General features: G+C 48.2%; 1 protein-coding gene across 4 annotated transcripts in view; it reads right to left on the bottom strand.

Annotated features, from left to right (window-relative positions):
- The window catches only part of LOC147732747 (ATP-dependent RNA helicase DDX25-like), a 1,983,894-nt gene that overhangs the window by 632,412 nt on the left and 1,327,538 nt on the right, over positions 1–23,944 (bottom strand). For all 4 annotated transcript variants that reach the window (XM_086957315.1, XM_086957316.1, XM_086957313.1 and 1 more), the window contains exon 9: positions 19,950–20,187. In XM_086957315.1, the coding sequence (XP_086813441.1) occupies positions 19,950–20,187 (238 nt within the window). The remainder of the gene's footprint in view (positions 1–19,949; positions 20,188–23,944) is intronic.

The raw sequence follows: 23,944 nt of genomic DNA, 5'->3' as shown, positions 1-23,944 counted from the left end.
AGGAACAGAGATGCTTGCTTTCCGACTCCCACTTCCAATCGCTCAGAGCCAAATAGTATCTTGGCGCTAATTGTTCAGTAAGGGGGAAGGGAGAATTTGGATAAAATAACAAAGAACAAGAAGAGACTGCTGCTGAACCCTCTGGTTTACTGTCTGTACTCTTTTCAGCTTTTTGATCAGCCTACCGAAGATAACTAAGGAAACTAACAACATACAACCATTAAATGCTTCCCTTCTCTACTCTCTCTATTTTTTTTCTTATTATTATCTGTAACCTACCAGGTTCTATAGTATGTTAATCCTTGTATTATTATTCTTGTCTGCTTTGTAGCCTTTATTTTCTTGAGATGATATCCCAAAACTTTTCGTTAAATTTAATGTATTTCTTTCCTTCTCTCTTTTAGGATTTCCTGCACTTTCTTAGCAAGGTAAGTATTTCTCTGTTTAATATTCAAGTCTTATATTCGTCTTTCTGTATATTGCTTTTCTAATAACGTTCTCTTTCCTTTTCTTTCTTGCCAGGCTCTAAAAACAACTATGCGCTAGGTAAGTTCACAGTTACTTTATCACACTCTCTGTAACCTTAACCACATGGCTGCTGGGCGTTTTCCCCTCCTGTGCTGGAAAGTGGTGATTTTGGTGCTTTTATGACGAGCTCAGCTCGTCATCAGCACAGCTCAACCGTGCATCATGACGAGCTGAGCTCGTCACCAGCATCGAAAGGGTTAAAAGCACAAATGTTCGTTTCTCATTAGTTCATTCTATGACGCGGTCTTTTCTATTTTATCACTTAGCTCTCATTTTCTGTTATCTGCACTGCTCCTGTGATGACGTTTGCCAGTCTCGAACTCCAGGAATGACGAAAAACCCTCTTGACAGCTCTCCTCCGCTCCGCAGATGGAAAACGGTCAAGGTTCATCAGGGTTGGGAGTTTAACCTCTGTTTGTCGCTCGGTTCACAAATATCTTTTTCTTTCATGAAAATGTAACTCTAAACTTCAGAGCGCTCTGAATACCGAACTGCTCAGGAATTTGCCTCAGTGAAGTGCGTACTTCCACAGGTGTGCGAGCGTCACCCAAGCAACGGTCTGAATTCTCCTGAAACACTAGACCACTGACCCCAGCTCCCTGGCGGCCATCTTAGCACTGCGCACCTGCCACAAACAAGTCCAAAGGTGCGCTAACCTCTGCCCTTTACTCCCCTTGAACCTACAAGAGACTGTTTGACTGCAAGCGAATATGAGGTCACGGACCGGGGCATTAGGGATCCTGACAATCGCTCAGAAATGGGGGGCATCGCAGGCACCAGCAGTGTGTGCATGGAAGAAAGACATGGATTGGTGCATGTTTCGGGAAAAGTATGTCTATTTCGCTAGGGGATGTCCTAAAAAGTGGTCCCGCATTTGGAATGATTGGAATGAATATAGAGGAAATCTTTGCACCCTGCGACTGATACCAGCTCAAGAATCATTGTAGACATGGCACAAATCACCAGTAATCAACATATTGTGTATTTTAACTGTATGAGAACCTTGTCAAGATAATAAATGAGTTTGTATTGTATTATGCATTGTGATCTTGATTCCTACTGTTACTAAAAAGAATTATTTAAAAAAAATGCCTTTGTTATTTCAGGAAGAGAGTGTCTGTGCTTAGTCTAAACCAGTTTGGTACTCTCTGGCCAAGCTTCCCAGCAGGAGAGGGAGACAGCATTGTCTTCAGCAGACCAGGCCCACTCAGGTGCAAGGAAATCCCTTACCGCTGCTCTTTTTATATCTCGCAAACTCAACCCGAAGGTATTGGAGCGCTTCACATAAACACTGGTTACGTTATACAAGGACACATTCAGGCACGGGGAGATTAAGTGATTTGCCCAGAATCACAGGATGTGGACGTGACCAGAGGCTCGAACCTTGGTTTCCAGCACCAAAGTTGACAATCTAGCCGGCGGACCACATCCTCTTCCTTTAAAGGTTCTAACGGTAGCCCAGGTATATTCAGCCTAGCCATGACTCATCCAGGACAGGCAGGACACACCTTGACCCACCCCCCGTGGTGGTCTGCAGAGAATTCACATCCCCAGACCCTGTCACTCCAAAGCCAGACAGTCAATCCACACACCCAGCAGAAGTACACAAGATGGCTAAGTAAGAAAATACCTACTTTCTAAAAGTTGTATTTTCAAACCAGGAACATTAAAAAATCATCTTTTACATTCTGAATCCAGGCATACTAAACTCCATTTCTCCATCTTGTCCCAATGGCAAGTTATGCTTATAAGTTGGCATAAGTAAAACTCCCATACGTTCCTAAGGGACAGATAGCCTTGCGGTGGTGAAAAATTAAATACACTATAATTCACCAACAGGACATGTCACACAAACCATTACATGTCCTACCTTTAACATACACAGCACCCTGCCCAAAGGTACCTTGGACCTACCTAAGGTGCTGACATATGACAGAAAGGGAAGATTAGGGCCTGGCAAGTGGGTGCACTTTGCCAAGTCGACATGGCAGTTACAAACTGTGCGCAGACACTGCAGTGACTCGTCTGAGACCCCTTTCCAGGGCTGCTTAGGTAGGTGGCACAATCCGTGCTGCAGGCCCACCACCAGCATTTGATTTACATGCCCTGTCACTTTCAGCCAAAGGCTCCCTAAACTGGTTGGAACTCGAACACCAAATGTGCCCCTCAAGCAGTCTCAGTGGTGCTGGCAAGCGCGCCCACCCTGTCCCAATACACTAAGTACTATCTGGGAGGTGTTCACACCTCTCCGTGACAGGATACCTTTTATCCTGCCTTCCCCTGTTTGAGCTTGGCTCAGCAGCACGAGGGCAGAAACGTGTCTCTGGTGGGCAGCAGCCCTACCTTGCTCTCTGGTTCTGGAAGACTGGTATCAGGAGCACTGAGGCCCTCCCGGAGGACTTTACAGTGCATGGAATCATACCTCCCACACGTATAAAGTGTGTGGCCTCACACACCGTATATGGCGTGGGGGTATGATTACAACATGTTTGATACCAAATAGGACAGGGTTCGTTAAAGCCAGTTAGAGATGGTCATCACATAATGACGCATGATGACTCTATATGTTGAAATGGCTGATGCACTTACAACCCGGGAGTATGGACTCTGAAGGTTGTAGGGGTGCCCTGCTCATGCAGGGGCAACCGCACACACTTAGGACCCATTATCCTGCCTTCAAGATTGGAAGGCCTGTCTTAGGGATGACTTAAAGGTTTTAAGTGCGGGGACCTCCGATATAGGAAACCTATATCTGTCGTGAGTGGTGCTAGCACCAGCTTACACAGGCTGCAATGGCAGGCTCTTAGTCGCAATTTGAGTGGTCTCTCATAGGTGGAATATTACATGCTGCAGCCCAGGGGAGACACCTGGTGTCCCTATGCCCTGGGTACCTTAGTACCATATACTAGGGACTTAAAAGGGTACACCAGTAGCCAATTTGGAGTAAACCCAAGTACTCACCAATTCCAATTTAGGGAAGAAGCACAGAGACTGGGGCCCTGATTAGCAGGATCCCAGTCAGACTAGTCAGAAAACATAATGACACCAGCAAAAAGTGAAGTTACCATGAAAGCAGATCCTACTTTCCTACAAACATTTTCAACATTTTCATACCTCTGCCACCTTCCCAGAGGAATATAAATACGATGAAGTAAAACCACTCCTCAAAAAACCTTCCGCAGACCCAGAAGAGCTCAAGAACTACCGGCCTATCTCCTTACTCCCCTTCCTTGAGAAAGTTCCAGAAAATGATATCACCCATCAACTCAACACCCACCTAGAGAACCACACCCTCCAGGACTCACCACAACCCGAGTTCAGTGCATATCACATCTCAGAAATTGCCCTAATCGCAGCTACAGATTACTTCAAGTCCCTCCTAGACCAGGGAAAAACCACTGACCTGATCCTCCTTGTAAATGTAAATGTGTGTGTCTTGTAAAGCGCACTGCTACCCGGAGGCGTCCTGGCGCTATAGACCGCTGGGGAACCCGTCCTGGCTTTCCCTATGAGATGGTCCCCACTGGGTATCTCCAAGGTGAAACCAGGCATCCCCGGCGTATGTGGGGGGCCGTTGTAGAGATGAGGCAAGCTAATGCCCAGAGTTGCCGAGTGTGATCCCTCGTTAGTGTAGGCACCGAGGCAAGAATTATCGAGTCCACTGACCCTGGTCCACGACCCTGCCACATCGGGAATTGAACCCTGGTCCCGGGCCGTCTTCTGCTGCCGGGTCTGCCGCCTCTAATCAGTGAGCCACACCACTCCTTGACCTCCCGGCTGCTTTTGACACTGTCTCCCACAATACCCTCCTAAAAATACTCTACCAGATGGGGATCTAATTAGATATTCTCAAATGGATCAAATGGAAGCAACCAAGCGTCCGCCTCCCACCCTACACCTCAGGCACAAAGGGCATAATCTGTGGCGTCCCCCAATGGTCATCACTTAGCCCCACCGTGTTCAATACCGATATGACACCTCCAGCCACCCTGATCAGAACCTTTGACATGAACGTAATACTGTATCTCCCATCAAGCTTATTGGCAGACTGGCCCGGTGATTAACCACTCTCTTATCACCCCATACCTTCCTAACAAACAGCTCCGTTCCACTCATGCCTTTTTGGCTATAGTCCCCCGAATTAGGAGATCCAGAGCACGAGGCAGGTTGTTTTCTTACAATGCGGCCAAGGTGTGGAATTCACTCCCTCTTTATCTTAGATCCAACCCCAATTTATTCTCCTTCCGTAAACAGCTTAAAACTTTTCTTTTCAACAAACACGATTAATTTTTTTCCTGCTGACTATGCCCACGAGGTAGCACCACCTTTCTTTAGCGCTCGGACGCCTCACGGCAGCAATCGCGCTCTATAAAACTTCTTTTCTTTTCATTTCATTTCACTGTACCCTTCTCACAAATGTGGATTGCACCACCAATTCCAAAAGTAATTTCGTCCCTCCACTGTTTGTATCACAAAACTTTCTTTATTCTTCTTTTCAACAAAAAACAGCCAAGCAGCCAATACGTTTTGTGTAACTTCCGCGGACTTCATCAGGGTTGGATAATAAAAGAGTCACTTATCACCACGTTGTGTATGGTGTAATCCCATGCCAAGTGTCCTCATGGAGTCTAATCTTAACGTTGGGTGGTATAGTACCCCCTATTTCATCTTCTTCGTCTGTGTCACATCCCCAATCCACGGAAAATGGACGAAACGCATTGGCTGCTTGGCTGTTTTTTGTTGGAAAAGAAGAATAAAGAAAGTTTTGTAATACAAACAGTGGATGGACAAAGTGACTTTTGGAATTGGTGGTGCAATCCACATTTGTGAGAAAGTTAACGCTGGTCTTTGTGACTGCTCCCTTGAAACAGCGGGAGCGGTGGAGGTGCACACTGTTTGAGCTAAATACTCATACTACTGGACTCTTTGTTGGGGATTGTAGCTTTGGGGGATGTGTGCCACATGCACACTTAGGTGTATATGTTCGGCTTGCTGTTTCACCTTTGGATTGTATAATACAGTACCCTGACAACCCTCCACCCATGCAAGTCAAGTCAAGACCACTTTAATCGATTAATTAAAATCATAAAAGATACACAATCACATTACATCACACAATTCATAAATATAATAAAAAAATAGCAATTTATAAAATTGTAGAATATTTAAATCCGTTATATAACAGTTTAAAATAACGGGGAAATATCATACATTCATATTTATGCGTCCTAATTTTTTAAACCTACCCGCTGCTACAAAATAGCTTGCAATGCTAAAAATATTCCAGGGATTATCCAACATTTGTAAATACAGTAAAGCAGGCTTGGCCTGTAGAAACCCCTTCCCTTTTAATAAAGGAACAATATATTTTGCTCTAATATCACAAAAATGGTCACAGAAGATCGTAAAGTGCATCGTGTCTTGTATTGACATATCACAATTGCAGGGTGCACTATCCTCTGGGTTACACCATCTTTCGAAAGACCCCAAGAAAAAATGGATCAAGTTGAAGCGAAACTTTGTTAAAAGCCGGCAATGGTATGGCCTTGCTACCAACTTTAAGTAGGGCTCAATGGAAGGTGAAGTGACCAATAAAAATGAGCCCTCACAAGAGGTTTTCTTAATTTTTTTCCCTCCCGATCCTGGGACCTTTGGAGCAAAAAATGCTTTTTTACCCAATTGATGTCACCTCTCACTATACCTTCTGGCTTTTCATAAATGTCTACACGCCCAAGTTTTTCGCAAACATAGTTTTTATGTAAGCGAGCCACTGTATTTCATTCCACTTTTCTAATCGAAGGCAGTCTTTTATAATCTGTCGGTTCAAGGTCAATTCCGGGTTAAGCCATGTTTTTAACCAATTAACAAGAGGGGCCAACCCTAACTGATCACACAGGTACCCCAACCCCAGTTCCTGATGAGTGGCAAATGTCGGTGATGATTGGGGGATCGATAGGAGAGAGCGGAGGAATTTATTTTCCACCTTTTGTATTTCATCCTCTTGTTTGTACCCCCAGATCGCTGCACCATAAAGTGCTGCTGTCAAGCATTTCGCTTTGTAAATGGAGAGGATCGCTTCACATGGCCTTCCCCCTTAACCGCTGTGCAAAACATAAAACTGCGGAGGTTGACCTTCCCAGAGCCGTTTTTTTTTTCGCTAAAAACTGGGGAGCCCAGGAACAACGATTGTCAAACAAGACCCCTAAATAAGTAAAGGCCTTCACCCTTGTGACTTCCACCCTCTTGCAATAAAAGGTCCTTACGTTATTTTTGCGTAGCCCCATGGACATGGTGTGCGACTTCCTACTGTTCACCACTAGGTCCATAGAGTCCATAAATTCCCCAAAAGCATTCAGTAGTCTCTGTAGACCTATCGGAGTACGAGCTAATAGGACCGCGTCATCCACGTACAGGAGGACCGGGATGGTACTGTCCCCTGTACGCGGATCATCCAAAGTAGCTATATCCAAAGATTTGACTATGGCATTAATATACAAAGTAAAAAGTAGAGGAGCCAATATACATCCTTGTCGGACCCCTCTACCGGATTTAAAATATCTCCGCCCATGCATTGCCGGTGTCACCAGCTGGATGCAAAATAACTGTGAAACTCAACACCAACAAAAACGGAGGTACTCCTTGCCTTTGGACAACTCCTCATGGCCTGTAAACTGGGACCTGCACCCACACACACTGAACACGCCAGGAACTTAGGTATCTTACTCAACAGAATACTCACCTTGAAAAAACAGATAAAAACAGTATCCTCAGCCTGCTTCCTCACTCCAGTCATGCCCGGGAAAACATTCAAGTGGCTCCCAACCAGCACTATATACATAGTCACCCGAACGCTCATCACCTGCCACCTCAACTAAAACAACACAGTCTACATGGGCATCACCTCACTGCTTCTAAAGAGACTCCAGAACATTCAGAACTCATCAGCCAGGCTCATCCTCGACCGTCTGAGTTGAGCCCACCTCAGAAATCTAAAGAATGCCAAATGCCATTGATGGCACTAATTGGAGATAACAAATCTAAACAGAAACCTAGAGAAAAAGAGAGAAGGGAAAGGGACTGTAAGTCATGTGTCCGTGCTCTTAAAAGCCCTAAACATACAGAGGGTTGATTCCGGACGGTCACTTACATTCGGATGTGTAGGGTAGTTCCCAATTGTTAAAAAATGTGGGTATCACAGTCGTCGCTTTTAAGGATCTACAAAAAACGAAATCAAAGCGCCAAACAATTTAGATAAAATGCCTGGGCGGTAAACCCAAAGAGCGCTAGGCGTGCAAGCAGCGGCGCTCACCTGAATTATGAGAATAGCTTCAGGCCCTACGACTTGGCAGAAGACCAGGCAGACCGGTGAGTGCGCCCAGCAGCGAAGCAGAAGGGGGCAGCCAGAGATCACGCTGCTCCAGACGGCGCGAAAAGTGAGCCCCAGGCCCTGAGGCCTGGTTCCACGAAAACAATGGGGCAGGCACAAGCAGCAGCCGTCCAGGAAGTGCACAAAGACACAACAGCACTGGGCTAGTGCAACGCTGGACTAGCCATCCGGGACATGCATCATGACCTAACGCATTGGACTAGCGCCACAAGCAAGGGGGATTTTCTTTGCACTTGACATCAGGGGGTCTTGGGGGGGACGGGGGAAGGGGGTGGATGCCGGTGTGTTCCATCCAAACGGGGCTTGAATGGGGCACGAAAAGACGACGATGGCTCACGGCACAGCGTGACACAAGTTACATACACCCATGGCCGAAGCAACACTTCAGGTTATCACCTTGAATGTGAAAGGGCTTAACAACCCCATCAAAAGGAGGGCGGTTTTATCCAATTAGAGAACTCAGGGGCAGCCATATGCTTGCTACACAAGACGCATTTACTCTCCAAAGACTGGCACCGCATGAGGTCCAGAGCTTTTCCCCAGCAATACTTCTCCTCCACCACAGACAAAAAAGCCGGGGCCGCTATACTCTTTGCACGTCACTTCAAGGGCCGGGTAGGAGACAAGATTGCAGAAACTAAGGGCAGGCACCTAGCATACAATGTCCACATAGGAGAGCTGGCGATTACTATAGGGTCAGTCTACGCTCACAACACCAAACAGGAAGCCTTTCTCACGGGGGCTCTGGCAGATGTTATGGCATCCAACACAAGGTACACGCTGGTGGGAGGCAATGTTAACATGATGATGGATTCCGGGATGGACAGGTCAGGACAGCACTTTGGCTTTGCGGGGGCAATTTCCAAGGCAGGAGGACAGTGGTTGGCCAGATGGGGGTTCCTAGATTTATGGCGGGGGGCCCATCCCAACACTTCGGGGTACACCTTTTACTCACATGTACACCACACTTACGCCCGGATTGATTACTTCTTTGGGTCTACGGACCTAGCCCCTATGGTCAAAGATGTCGAGGTTGTCCCGGCAGCTCTTTCAGACCATGATGCAGTAATGATCCAACTGGAGGTTCCACGGGTAAAGACACGCAAAGGCAGATGGCGCCTACGGGAAAACTTACTTCATTGCAAAGGGGTCACACAACAGCTCACCAAATGCATTACGGATAACATACGCATAAAAGACAATGACGAGGTTACATTGACTGCGATCTGGCAGGCACTCAAAGCGGTGGTATGAGGGGAGCTGATTGCAATAGCTGCAGAGGAGACTCAGGAGCGCAGGGACAAGCGACAGGCGCCGTCAGAACAGGTGCTAGAGCTTGAACGAGCTCATAGCCGAACAGGGGCCCCCAGGATATGGCGCAAACTCAAAGCGGCTCGGGCCCTACTTGCGAGCATTGATCTAGACCGTGCCGAACACGCGGCGCTGCACCTTCGCCACACATACTATGTGGGCAGAGACAGAACTGGGAGTTTGCTGGCTATTGGGGCGCTCTAGGATAGGGAATAAGTTTAATTTTATATCCAACACCTTCCCTAGTGTCCACGGGGACTGGAGTTGGAATATAAAATTATACTTACCACTATCCAGCACCTCAAAGCGCTATGCGTTGTAACGGTATGCGTTGTAAATACCGCGTTGTAATGGTATGCGTGGTAATAGTATGCGTGGTAACGTCATACATCCCCGGGAGGATGATCAAATAGCAGAGGCGTTTCGAGCCTTTTAAGCCTCCTTATAAGCGGAGGACCCGTCCCTAGATATGACAGCCGGTGAGGCATACCTTAGAGAGGCATCAGTCACAGCCCTCAATGAGTCCAATGCAAAATCTCTAGACGCCCGATTCGGCTGGAGGAAGTAATTTCCGCGATCGCACGTCTCAAGCCGCTGAAGGTGCCATAGACCTCAAACTGTGTACTGGGATCCTGGCGGCGAGACTGGGCCCCTGCCTACCAGGTATCATAGAACTTGACTAGGCAGGTTTTATACTTAACAGACAATGCGCAGACAATACCAAACGCTTGTTACATGTTATAGATAAAGCCCATTTCAACGATTAGAACGCGGCGCTTCTATCGGTAGACCACAAAAAAGCGTTCGATAGGGTAGATTGGAGGTACTTAGACGGGGCGTTGGTGAGGTTCGGCGTGGGAGAGCGGTTCAGGGCATGGTTCGCTAGTTGTTATGCAGACCCCAGGGCAAGCATCCGGGTGAATGGAGTGGGATTGCGGCCCTTTGACATCAGGCGCGGTACCAGACAGGGGTGTCCCCTCTCGCTGCTGCTATTCGCCCTTTACGTAGAGCCCTTCGCGCAACACATATGAGATAACCCGGCAATCACAGGCATCAGCTTGGGGGGGGCACAGCAGACCATAAGTCTATACGCGGACGACGTCCTGGAGGCAGTGGAAGACCCAGTGTCTTCGATCCCTGCTTTCCTGGAGGAAATGGCGACTTTCGGGAGGGTCTCCGGCTTTAACATGAACGTTGGAAAGTCCGTGATTCTGCCCTTAGGGCGCAACGTCAGGGCACCCCACATGGGCCGGCTGAAAATAGGGGGGCTTTCCACCAGCATATAGGTGCCATACCTGGGTATCACCCGGACACCCAATACCGTCCAAACGGTTGAACACGACAAGGCTCCTCGCTCAAGTGCAGGGGGACCTACAGAGGTGGCGACAACAACCACTTTCCTGGCTGGGGCGGGTGGCAGCAATTAAAATGTCTTTGTTACCTAAGGTGCTCTACCTCTTTCAAACTGTCCCGGTCACACCACCTATAGGGATGGTCAAGAAATTGCAGGATGCAATCGGACAGTTCTGGGCAGGGAAACGCCCCCGACTCCGCCGTGATCTGGCCAGGCGTACCTCCGCGGAGGGCGGCCTAGGCATTCCCGACCTCCAGAGTTACTTCCAAGTGGCACAGCTTCGATATTTACAAGAATGGTCCCATCCGGAATCAGAAAAGCACTGGTTATTCCAGGACCGGGCAATGGCCCGTACATTGCTATGGAAAGTCCCTTTCCTGCAGAGACCGGACAGGCCTGCATATATATTAAAAAATCGTCTATCACCCGCACACTACTCCAGGTGTGGGATGCAGTGGCGGCGGTCTCAAAGGGACTAGCCTCCTTCCCATCACCGATGACTGCCCTGCTGGACAACCCGGCCTTTCCGCCAGGGCTGGCCCCCGGATCATTCCCTCAATGAAGACAAACAGACTGCAGGCCGGCCGGTGATCTGTTTGACGTGGGGGGCTTCATGCAACTAGGTACTATACAGGAGATGTACAATGTGGAACACCCGCAGCGATTCCAATACTTCCAGTTCCGACACTGGCTCACGGACAGGGACACGTTGCCACAAGTTAGCCGGCACCTTACGGTGTATGAAAAGTGGCTCATCACAAAGACAACTGACAAACGAGTAATCACGGAGCTGTATAAAATGCTAAGCCCCTCTCCGCCTACTACACACTCCGCGGGTCAGCGACGATGGGAGCGGGAGCTGGATCGCTCCTTCACAACTAAGGAATGGCAAGATATTTATTACAGAGCCCACCACATGGCCAGGAATGTAGCAAGCAGGGAATCAGCCGTTAAGATAGCCTACTATTGGCATTTGACCTCGGCGCAGCTCCATCAGAGCAACCCACATCGCGATTCTAGTGCTGGAGGGGGTGCGTTCAAACGGGGACCATGACACATCTCTTGTGGGACTGGGTAGAGGTGCAGGACTACTGGGACACAGTGCTCCAAGACATAGACCAACACTTTGACACGAGATCCCCCGCTTTCACGCATACACGATATTGGGCCACCCCAACAAACTCACATTCCCACTCAAGTCAATACGGGGGAGGCAAATGGGACTAGCTATCAGGGCGGCGACACAACATATCCTATCACTATGGGGCACCACGAGGAAACGCACACACACGGGAGGGCTCCATAGACTTTGGTATGTTATGGGCATGGAACGCATTCAAGCCTCCCTCACGCAGTCGACGGACTCCTTCAATGATACATGGCAGCCACTGGTCTCCCTGTTGACCCAAGAATTCAACGAGATGACCTGCCCGAAATATCTTAGGGTACTCCGCCTAGTTGACGACTTCCATAAGCCATCAAATGGCACAAGTAAAGGCCCAAGACGACGCACTTGACCAACACTAAACAGAAGAAAGGTGGAACACACGGGGGCGGCTGGGAGGGTGGTGGAAGGGGGGCCGGGGGAGGGGGGATTGTGGAATGTTGGGTTTTTGGGTTGTTAATGGCATTTGTAAGAAGCATGAGGCCCACACTGGCTCGCACTCTGGAACGATGTGCAACAAAGGAGGTTTGTGAGGGGGTAGGGAATGAATTCCAGTTGTTGCAATTGTCCAACTGTATTACATGCAATGCCGATGAAAATAATAAAACAAATTTGATCAAAAAAAAGTTACAACAAAACACAAGAAACACAATGAAAATAGTGACACCAAAACAACAAAAAGCCAACAAGAGGCACTGGAAGTATAAATTATGAAAGTTTGAAATGAAAATCGTGCAACAAAGCCTTAAGTGCAAACTTTGGTCATCTGATAGCATTAGTCAGGGTCAAGGGTACGTTTCTAGGCATCCTGCAATGGTGAGCAGGTCGGATACAAGGACCAGGTCTGTCTGGGCGGAAAAGGTACCTTCCGTTGTCAACAACACAGCCTTCAATGAAAGTAAAAGACACACAAATGTTAGACAGAATGCAGAAAAATCAAGCATTCACCCCAGGTCAATGGACCTGGGTTAAACCCATAATTCATTTTCTCACTATGCCACCCCATTGCTCACTTTGCCACTGGATTCAAGCTAACCTGGCTGATGAGCGGTGTTCCCCCCAAACCGGTCCCAAGATGCTTATCTTCAGTCCAGGGAAGACATGGCTTGGCAGTTCGGGCTGGACTGTTCCCATGAGGCACAGGGTCAAGAATGATTTGCATGTAGCTGTGTCTGAACTGGGATGGTGAACCGGTCCCAAGATATTTATCTTCAGTCCAGGGAAGACATGGCTTGGCAGTTCGGGCTGGACTGTTCCCATGAGGCACAGGGTCAAGAATGATTTGTATATAGCTGTGTCTGAACTGGGATGGTGAAGTGAGCTAAAGCACAATGGTGGATTTAACCCAGAGCTGTGAGTGGGGGTGAGTGTCTGAAAAGTTTAGGCGCTCCGGCCATCATCTCGTTGTGTCTGCTTCAATGAAAGTAGACAGAGAAGAAGGGCCTTCACCGTTGAGTTGGAGCCTCGTTGAAACTTGGTTTAAGTGGGAAAAGCTCCTGTCGGAGAAGTTCAGTTTTGTTGCTCTGCAAATCTCCAGTCTAGATGGGGTTTCCTGCGACTGTGCCACTGATGAAGCTGCGGTTGGGAATCAAAGAGGACTCAGTGTCAATAAATTCCTTTCTTGAGGAGGAGCTTCACGCATATCCAAGATGGACGCGTGAGCACAGGGCTCCCGAGACCCTTTCCGCCTCCCACATCTATCCTACAAAGTATCCTGATTTGGACGACGGGTACTTTTCGCTGATGCCCTGCTGATACACTTTTTTCAAAAATCGTTTTGGCCACTGGGAACCGGACTTACTGCACTTTGAAACTTGCGGCCTATACCGAAGACCATCCACGGGCTTGAGTCCCCGAGGTACCCAGGTCTCAATTGAACAACAACGGCTGGTGTGACACGTCCACTGCCCCTGTGGTACTTTCGGTTTCGCTCTTGGACATTGTTGACGGCGACTTGCTGCCGATCGGCACGGCTGACCTGATTCTGCTGCCAGTCCTACGCTTGCTTTTGCTCCTCGCCCTCTCGCCTCTACAGGCTTGCCGCGATGGAAATTATTCTGACCAGATCCCAAAGGTTCCGTCAGAGCTCGTCGCCCATCATGGCGGGCAAGGCGGATGCCGAGAAGCGTGCCACCAGAGGCTCATACCGAGGAGGGGTTGCCCAATCCCAGACCATAGATCGCTTTACAAGCCCGAAAGGATACCCAGGCGGAGCGAGCAAGGTCCTTGAGGAGACTGGTGATGGTCCTCCTGCAACAGAGGAGCCGACTTTGAAGGATGTTATGGGCGCCATTGCAAGTGTTCGGACAACTATGGGCTAGCACTATGAAACCCTGGCAGCTAAGATAGACACGGTGGCGATCGAAGTCAATCTTATCAGGACGGACTTGGGGAAAACCAATGAGAGGGTCAAGTCCCTGGACATCAAGACCGCGAGCCTGACCACGGATGTCTCGGATCTCCAGACCGAAGTCCGCAATCTCCGAACGTCCAATGACTTGTTTGCCCGTCGGCTGGATGATTTTGAGAGCCGGGCCAGACGCAACAACGTCCGCATCGTAGGTGTTCCGGAGAACTCCGCAGACTTGTCTACAGACCTTCTGGTGGAAGACCTTGTTTTAAAACACTTGGCACCAAAGGGCCTCAGTAACTTTTCCACGGTGAAGCGTGCTCATAGAGTCCCCGGTGGGAAGCCCAAGCTGGGAGCCGCCCGAGGCCTATAATAGCCAGGATTTTTAATTTCCGGGACAGAGATGCTATCCTGCAAGCCTCACGTACCAATGGTCCCACTAAATTTGAGAATGCGTCGATCAGTTTTTACCAGACTTCACACAGGCGGTGCAGAAACAACGTATGGGCTTTACGGGGGTGAAAAGGCGACTCAGGGACATGGGATTGAAGTACGCCATGCTTTTTCCGGCCCGCCTGAGGATTGAACATGAAGAACGTGCGCTCTTTTTTGACCGCCCCGAGGTGGCCAGTGACTGGTTAGACACTTTGCCGACACACCGTACCAGCCCGGAGAGTTCGAGGGGCACCGAAGGCGGCTTGGAAGAACAGGAGTAGTGAGTCTGCGCCGGCGAGCCAATTTTATGGACTTATGGCAGTGGCTCTGTGACTGTTATGTCTATACAGTGTGGATACCCGGGGGTGGGGGGAATCGGGACTCTTCCTCCTCTGGGGACTTGTTTCTCTCCTCTTGTAGGTTAGTTTAATGGGGCGACAGGCACACTGCAAGTTGGGGTGGCTTTTTGGTCTACCGCAGGGGTGCAGGGTGGGGGGGGGTGTGTTTTGAGGGTTCTTTTGGGGGTGGTGGGGGGGTCTTTTCTTTCTTGTTTGTATCGAGGCTGCGCGTTGTTCCATATTTTATCCTATGTGCCTGTTTTGTGGCGGGGGGGGCAGAGTGTTCATTTCAGGGATGGAGGGTAGGGGGCTGAGGGTGCTGAGCTGGAACGTCAACGGTCTTGGTGATAGGATAAAACGGGGGATAGTTTTGCAATAGATGAAGCGATGCTCCCCAGATATAGTTTTACTCCAGGAGACACAGTTAGTAGGAAATAAGTGCCATGCACTGAATAGACGGGGCTACCGTCTGGTGGCCCATTCTGGATTTTCCACTGGGTCGAGGGGGGCGGGTGTCCTGGTCAGGATCTCCCTCCCCCTGGAGATAGATGACACGGTGCTGGATGATAGATGCCGCTATGCGCCTATTACGGGTCGGTGGGAGGGGAAGACGATCTCCATTTTGTCTGTGTATGTTCCGCCCGGTCTACAGTCCACCACATTTACTGATTTGGGTAGGGTTGTCCTAGGGTTCCCTGACAGCATGTTGGTTGTGGGTGGCGATTTTAATTCAGTTGTCAGTGGGGATGAAGATCGTAGCCCCCCCAGACTCCTCCCCGCTTCGCAGCTATGGCTGGGGAATTTTTTGGACATGTTGGGTCTAGCAGATTCTTGGAGGCAACTGCACCCTGGGCAGCTCCAGTATACCTTCTACTCGGGAGCTCATGGGAGTCTCTCGAGACTCGATTATATCCTCGTACCAGCGGTGCAGATGGTCTCTGTAAGGGAAATCAGGCATTTAGCAAGGGGGATTTCAGACCACTCCCCACTCTTCGTCGGATCTTCGTCGGATGTTTTCGGCATCGCGAGATCTCGGGTCCATTGTGGTCATCCATAAAGATGGCAAGCCCTGTGAACACTGTTGATCGTATCGGCCAATCTCGCTTTTGAATGTGGAACCCAAGATCCTGGCGAAGCTTTTGGCAAACCGGCTGATTACGGTGATCAGTGACTTGATACACCCGGACCAATCTGGCTTCATCCCCCATCGAAACACCGCGCTCAATCTTCGCCGTCTTCATGGCGTCTTAGCAAGGGCGGGCTCTCTTGATGAGCCGGCCATCTTGGTTTCACTTGATGCCTCGATGGCCTTCGACACGGTTGAATGGCCATTTCTGTGGGCAGCCCTTGCTAAGTTTGGTTTTGGCCCTAAGTTCATCGGGTGGGTCAGACTTCTGTATGAGCAACCGCTGGCTCAGGTGGTGGTCAACGGCAGGGCCTCGGAACCCTTTGTTCTCAGACGCGGCACGAGGCAGGGGTGCCTTTGTCACCACTCCTTTTTGCGCTTGCCCTTGAACCCCTTGCCGCGTGGCTCGGCTGGGAACCTTCGCTCAAGGGCATTCGATGGTCCCCTGACTTCGAGGATCGTATATCGCTATACGCCGACGACATATTGTTGTACCTTACCTCTTCCCGTAAGTCAGTGGGAGTCCTATTTGACGCCTTGAGTTCCTTTGGGAAAAATTCCGGTTTAGTTATCAATTGGGCCAAGTCCTGTATCTACCCTCTCACAGGAGAATTACCTTCTCTGCCCCGCATTTGCCCGATACCCGTTTCTAGAGTCGGCTTTAAGTACTTGGGGATCTACATTTCATTGGACCCCAGAGTACGCTATGAGCGGAATTTATTACCTCCGCTTGCCCGGCTTAGGTCGGATGTTAAGGCGTGGTGTGGCTTGCCTTTGTCCCCCTTGGGAAGAGCGGCTCTGTTCAAGATGATGTCTCTCCCCCGATTCTTGTACGCCATCCAAAACACACTTGATCTGGTGCCGGCTAGCTATTTCCGTGAAATTGAGGGCCTCCAGGGGAAGCTGGTGTGGGTCGGGGGACCTTGCATAGCATTGGCAAAATTGACTTTGCCCTGGTACGACGGCGGTATAGCGTTGCCTGATATTAAACGCTACTACTGGGCATCCCAACTGAGCGCTGTTAACCATGCCATGTACGGTCCTGTTCCGAATCCCGCATTCGAGATGGATAGGTGGCAGCTGCCCGGGGGCGACTATAATAGAGCGCTCTATTCTAGAGCCGCCAAGAAGAACCTGACGGGCCCCACTGGGGTGGCGGTACGAGTATGGGTAGTGCAACTACGGCTATGGGGTGAACGGACAGGCTGACTAGAGCGACCCCCCTATATGCTGCGGAGAGACTGGGTGGTCTAAGGACGACGAAGGGATTCGATAGATGGGACCTTATTGGCATCAGTAAAGTGGGCGATCTCTGGGCCAAGAACAGAGTTAAGACTTTTGATGAACTTAAACAGGAATATAAATTGAGTGATAGGGAATATTTCCGATATCTCCAAGTCCGCCACGCACTTGACTCGGTTTTCCCAGCTGGAACTACGATCCCGGAGTCTTCCCCCCTGGAAGATAGAGTGCTTGACGGGTACGTCCCTGACAGCACTATCTCTCTCATATCTATGAAAAACTCATCAATGAACGTTCGGACCTCCTTGTACAGCTTCGGGGTGCCTGGACTGGTGATGGACTGGAATTGGACGATGAAGACTGGCAGGCTGCGATATCCTCCCCTAAAGAGGTCGCGATTCCGGCGCGTCTCCGACTGGTGCAACTGAAGATTCTGCACTGTGTCTATGTCACGGGTCCACGTTTGATACATATGGGTTATTCTGCGGATGGGCTGTGTAGGCGTGGTTGTGGTATGCTTGCTACCTTCCTTCACATTATATGGGAATGTCCGGAGGTAGTGGTTTTCTGGAATCGAGTGCATGCGGCGATGGGTGAAGTGACGGGTGTTGAGTTATTGCCTGAGGCCAGACGCTGTTTGTTGAACATTTGGGAGCCGAATGATTGCACTGTTGCTCAGGCTCAATGGGTCACACTGGGCAACATGATTGCGAAAAGAGACATTGCTCAATTGTGGGGATCTCAGAGGGCACCATCAGTCTTAACTTGGAAAGAAAACATGGACTGGTGTATGTTTAGAGAAAAAATCGTATATGTCTCCCGTGGTAGGCCCAAGAAATGGGGAAGGATATGGGGTCAATGGAATTCATACCGAGGAGAGATCTGCACTCCCCCCTTTATTGAAGCTCCCGACATTCCTCAATTCCCTTGACTGTGCGTTTTGGTTTCTCAGCTTCCCGTTGTATGTGATGTATTGTTTTGCTCTCGCCCCCCCCCCCTCTCCAAGATCTCTCCTCCTTCATAGCAATACTCATTAATCATTTGTCTCCCCCTGCCGTATGAGACAGTCATTACATTGCATGGTACCGCCTCGACTCTTTCTTGTGTTTCATTTTTTGTTAGTTATAAAATATAAAATGTGAAACCTTTTATTTATCCTCTTATTGCCACAAGCTCTCCATTATATCATGCCTTTTCGCTGCCGGGCCCTCGGGTTGTCGGCTGATGAGCTGTGTATTATTGTGCTACTGGTATTGCGTGCAACTGACCAGCCTCCGTGGTTGTAGGTCTGTAACTGTATTCCCTTTTTAAAAAATAAAGGTTTCCAAAAAAAATAAATAATAATAAATTCCTTTCTTGAGAGAAGCACTTGTGGGAGCTATGGTGAGTCAGGCCCAGCAATGATGTACCCTCCTTCGATCGGCTGGGCAGGTTTTTCCTGGTCTCCCTATAGTTCTCCCTCAAAAAACTTAAGCAATTGGAGGACACTCTGAGACCAGCCAAGAGTTCCGGACCAGTGGACTAGCACTTGGAAGTCAAGACTACCTCCAACAGAATCCTTCAGCAGGATCCAGGGTAGGTCTTGTTGAAATTGGTCAGCTGGGCTCTTCCTGGAAAGTAGGCTTCTTGCAGGATTTGTGTCCCTGTAGCTCAAACACCAAGCAAACTGACCCTTGAATCCACTTCTTTGTCCTTGGTACAAGTGGGAACAGGTCCAGCCTTTCCGGTCTCCTCACGTGTCACAATAGCAGGTGCTGTCCTCCTGTCTTCTAAAGGCCCAGTAGTATTCTGAGGAAGGTGTCCAGGGGTGCCACATTTATGTCTGGCACTAACCTGTGGGTGGGGGCGACTACTGGCCCCTTCCTAACCAATAGGGACTAGGTTCCCAGGAGTAAAACTGCCCACTTTTGTAGCAGTTCTCACCCTGTGGAGAGCTCCCAGTTCCACCCTAAAAGTGTGGCCAGGGAAATAAGCAACCCAGTGTGTGGTAACTCGTAACTGGTTCTGTGGGCAGATCCTACAGTACTAGGATTGGTGTCTGGCTAACTAGAGAGATAAAGGATAGTGCAGGCTCATGTATTAGCTACATCTGTCTGTGACAGGGTAGGCGTATTTGAAGTCAATTAAGTTCCTGGCACAGCCCAGATGGCAATTCTGTTAGAGGAACAGAACACCTCCCCACACCCAAGACACCTGTCTCAGCTCTGGAAGCAAGTTTACACCTCATCAAGAAGATTTATTTAAAAAAAATGTATTCTGCAGTGGCTTTCCAAATCTTGTAATTATTTGCTCACTCACCAATAGCATATGTTAAATAACTTGCTACTTTGCTTACTACTTACTTCAGCTATACCTTTTGTATAAAAGGATTTTGGGCATTTTTCTGAGATACAACACTTGTCCATGTGTTAGGACACTCCCTTAGTTGAAGCCACTCCACTTATTGCAATGTACCTTACTTTTTATGCTTCTTAGATCATACCCAATTCTTCTTAGTCCACACCCATAACTACTAGTTGCTTGTGACATTTTATGTCTGCTCTTCTTTTTTTATTGTGTTTAAAGCATTACATATACTCCAAATAGTTGAAAGCAGAAAAGACAGGCAAGAGTAAAAACTGTCATTACAGTCTTTGATCCTTAGGTCCCAAAAAGGAGGGGCATGATCAAAAACTACTGGAGTGATAGAGATATTAGAGGGTTTATATTGTACCTGACAGAAGATTATTGCCTGAGCAATAGTGATGCTCCCATATATATTGGTCAGTGCTTTATATTTTTGCTCTTTAAATTCACAGGGGTCATAGAATTGTCTTATGTTCCTCAGTGTGAGCTCTTCTTTATGCAGTTTAATGATGTTGGGATCTGGGATGATTCTTTCAGCAAACTGCCATACTGAGTCCTCAAATGTTGCAGAGAACAGCAGCATCTGACAGTCATTTCGTAGAGCTCTGTAAATGACAAAAGTAAGACTGTTGCTTCATTATTGACTCGATGTATGCTAGAATGTTCTGAATAAATAACTGGAATATCTTACTAGGATTAAGCTTAATCTAAAATATTTCATTTACAGTTCAAACCAGAGGTTGGTCAACCCTTTGTAAAACGCAACCTGAATCCTAGCTGAAATGACACGATGCTCTCACAAGTACATTCACATCATTTACCATTTCACAATAGATATTTAGAAAATATACTCATATTTTGTAACTTTTAAAAGATTTTCAGATAAACATTCCAAATGCCAGGACCTTCCCTCTGAATACTTATTTTCAATATGAACAAATTCTACCAAGTATACTGACTTGTTCAAGGGGTCAGTGAGAAAATAAGGATATTTACAAAAGCACCAACTTCTGAGCAAGGAGAAAAGAGTGAACATGAGCACACTAGGGTGTACAGTACTTTATGTGAGTTGAACGTTATGCTCCCATAAGATATCATGATTTAAAAAGAGTTGGTCAAAGCATATCAGGGGGTTGCTTGGATCTGAATTTACCTTGAAAAAATGCAAAGGAAAAGAGGCGTTTGGCAATATAGGAACACGTTGTTTTAATTAAACGCAGCGGTCGGGAGAGCAGCAACAGAGTAGTGTCTGAAGACTGTCTCGATGAACAGAGATTTTGTCCGGCATTATCTGTTCTGCCCCTGGGGGTCAAATCCCACTAGATGCCAGGGCTATTTGTGAGATAACTGTGATGAGCGACCCTTGGGCAATGGTGGCTTCCTTTGGAAGATCATTTTTAGGTCTTGCTTAGACAGTGCAAGCTTTGTCTCCTCAAGACATTTTTTTTTACTTGTGGTGGGCTTGGAGACCTCCCATTACTTACCATTGGTGGGCTTCAAAGCCACTCTCAATTGCTTGCTTCTTGCTTGTTAGCTCTGTTGTCGACACTTCTCTCTTCCCGCATTCAACCCTCCCCTAGAGCATGGCCCAAGTACTTATGTCCTTTCACTGCTTGCACTTTTGGGACCTGTATTTTTCTCTTTGTTGAGCCACTTTACAGAGTGCATCTTGCCTAGCTGGCTCCTTCATCTGGCCCATCCTCTTGTCTGTGTTTGCTTGTTTACTCACCCCCCCATTGCTGTGCCCCCACCCTTGTTTATTTATCTTGCACCACTATTTGCAACTGCCTCTCGGCCACATACTTACTGTGTTTTTTAAACAATTTTAATTTGCCTGAGATTATGCTTCGTAGGTGTCACTATGAGGAGACCTTGCATGTGAGCGTTGGTTTATTCTTAGCTCAAGCACACGTTTTCACATTATTGAGATTGCTTGCCTGTTATACATACACTCTGTTGCATTCCATTTCCTTTAAGATAAGAACATGTGCCCCTAATGCTCTTGTCACTTGCAGTATTAGGGGTAAATATCTCATTAATCTTTTTTACAGGACTTTTACAAGTTGCCCACCTTCAAAGGCCACTAATCTGCAAATAACGAGACCCCACATAGCAGTGTGTTTTGTTATGTGTAGAGCTGTGGTATTTAAAGATTGGGGAACCACGACTTATTGTGATTATGGTAAAAATTAGCTAATCCGGGGGGCGTGGCTTTCAGCAGAGAGGAATGGTCGCACATTGAAGCGGCTCCTCGGCCCTCACTGCCTTACTGCTGTTAATCCTGTGCTGGTGCTTCCATACTGCCCAGGGTCGATAGAAAATAGATCGCTGATCTTTTGGGCGCCCCCGCTCGGCCTCTGATGCCCACCGGGTCCTCCTAAACATCGGAGTTTGGTCCCGAAGATCGGCCCTCCCTCGGCCCAAGATGGCGGCCGCGGTCACTGGACGCTCTGCTACAGATACCGGAACAGCTCCGGACGCCGAGTAACCCTGAATCCCAGCGAACAGGCTTGTCGAGTCTTGAGGGGGCGATCCTCAATCAATACCACCCACCCACGCCTTGCTGGCCCCCCCAGGTGACGAGCGGCACAGCGGACAACGGGCCCCCCCATCCGCTCCACGTCAACGCCCACGCGAGTCCCCAGCTTTTGGCCTACTGCCGGGGACCGCCCTACAACTGCTGATGGCATTCGGCTCTTCCCTGCTCTGAGACACAGCGGCCGAATATACAGCCCCACCAAACGGCCCACCTCCCCCTTCCTGCTCGAATGGCTGGAACGACAGGGAGGTTTCCGAGCCTCTCGTGAGACATGCTGATTAAGTGACCACACATTACCCTGGGCCCTACTTTGACGTGCAGTGAACGGCGCTCGCCCCTCTAATACCAAATGAAAAGACACCACACAGGTTATATATAAAAAATATATATATTTATTACTAACACAACCCCTCTGCACTCTTTATGAGGTCATAGGCACAAGCACATAACAAGATACTTAATTATCATACAATAAGTTGCACAAAATACAGTAGCGCCCTAGGGGCACGTCAAACCATATACTAAAATAGTGGTATAAGAACCACGTCACGAACAAAGGATAGGCCTAGGGCCTAGGAAATCGCTGGGACTACGCTGTACTACCAAAGGATAGGAAGCAGGAGGCCCACGGGAGGCGTGTGCAGTGTCTTAACACACATGCGATATACTATAGAGTTATAATGGGAACGAAAGAAATGGAAGTTTGAAATGGAGAACTGCTCTTGGGTAGTGGGAATACGCCATGATCCTCACTGCGATTAAGGTAAACGCTTGGAAGTTATACTGTGCACTATATAATGGCGCGGGGATGCTGCACTAATAGCAGTGTGGGCGATATACAGGTGCTAATTAATCACATATCCTTAAACAACTACTCACTCACATTGCACATATGACAAATACAGTGTAAGTGCCTGTAACAAAATGCACTTCTCACAAGGACCACACAAATACTGAAGATCCCCTTCCACCTTCCATATCAAATGATTGCTTTTGTTTATTTGCCTTTAGCGCTATATTTAGAGAATGGAAGTGTTAATAATGTGTGTATTAGAAGAATCACGCGGTTTTGGAGGTACCCACACCAGAAAGCCACCGCGCCACACTGTGTTTGGGAGGAACTCCAAGCTAGTTTCCACCTGTCCAGTTGGCACAGTCCCAAAGATACGACGAGATGTATTTGCAACCGTGAGAACTGGCGCACAAGTGTAGCACACTAGTGGATATTGGTAAAAGGTTTGTGTAACGAAGTGTTCGTGGCAGGCTGTAAATACAGAGGGAGTGGTTAAGGTGGAATGTACGTAGAAGAAATAAGGGAGGGAGGCGTTTATGGCTGCTGCAAATAGTAATTTGAGATTGTTTAGGAGAGTATAAAGACAATTGCGCTGAACGTGTGTTTCAGGATAAAACCTGCATGTTGAATGTGATGGGACATGCCAGGGCGTTTATTACAGAAGCAGGTGGTGTTGGTGAGGCGCAGTTGAACAACTGATAGTGAGGTCAGATGGGCTGTAGGAAGGGTGGTTGTTTAGGTGTTTGCAGGCGGTCTAAAGGCAAGGGTAATTATGGTGTGAAGTTATTTTTCCTATATGAAGGAATATGTGGGTGAGGCAGAGGGATAAAAAACATGATACACAGCCCTGAAACAATACAACAGCAACAAGATATTTCCGAGTGGAGAGGACAGACCACATAGGAGGCAGGGTGCCCATCAAATGGCGGTAAAGAATTCACAGAGGTGAGGGAAAGTATTTTGTGGGTGCGAGAAAGTAGAGACGGGTGTGGATGGTTTTGGAAGACGGGACAGCACATTATGCATTGCC

This window comes from Lissotriton vulgaris, chromosome 2_1 (genome assembly GCF_964263255.1).
Source record: "Lissotriton vulgaris chromosome 2_1, aLisVul1.2, whole genome shotgun sequence".
Lineage (NCBI taxonomy): Eukaryota > Metazoa > Chordata > Amphibia > Caudata > Salamandridae > Lissotriton > Lissotriton vulgaris.
The sequence above is the reverse complement of the archived record's forward strand: the minus strand, read 5'-3'. Positions and strand labels throughout refer to the sequence as shown.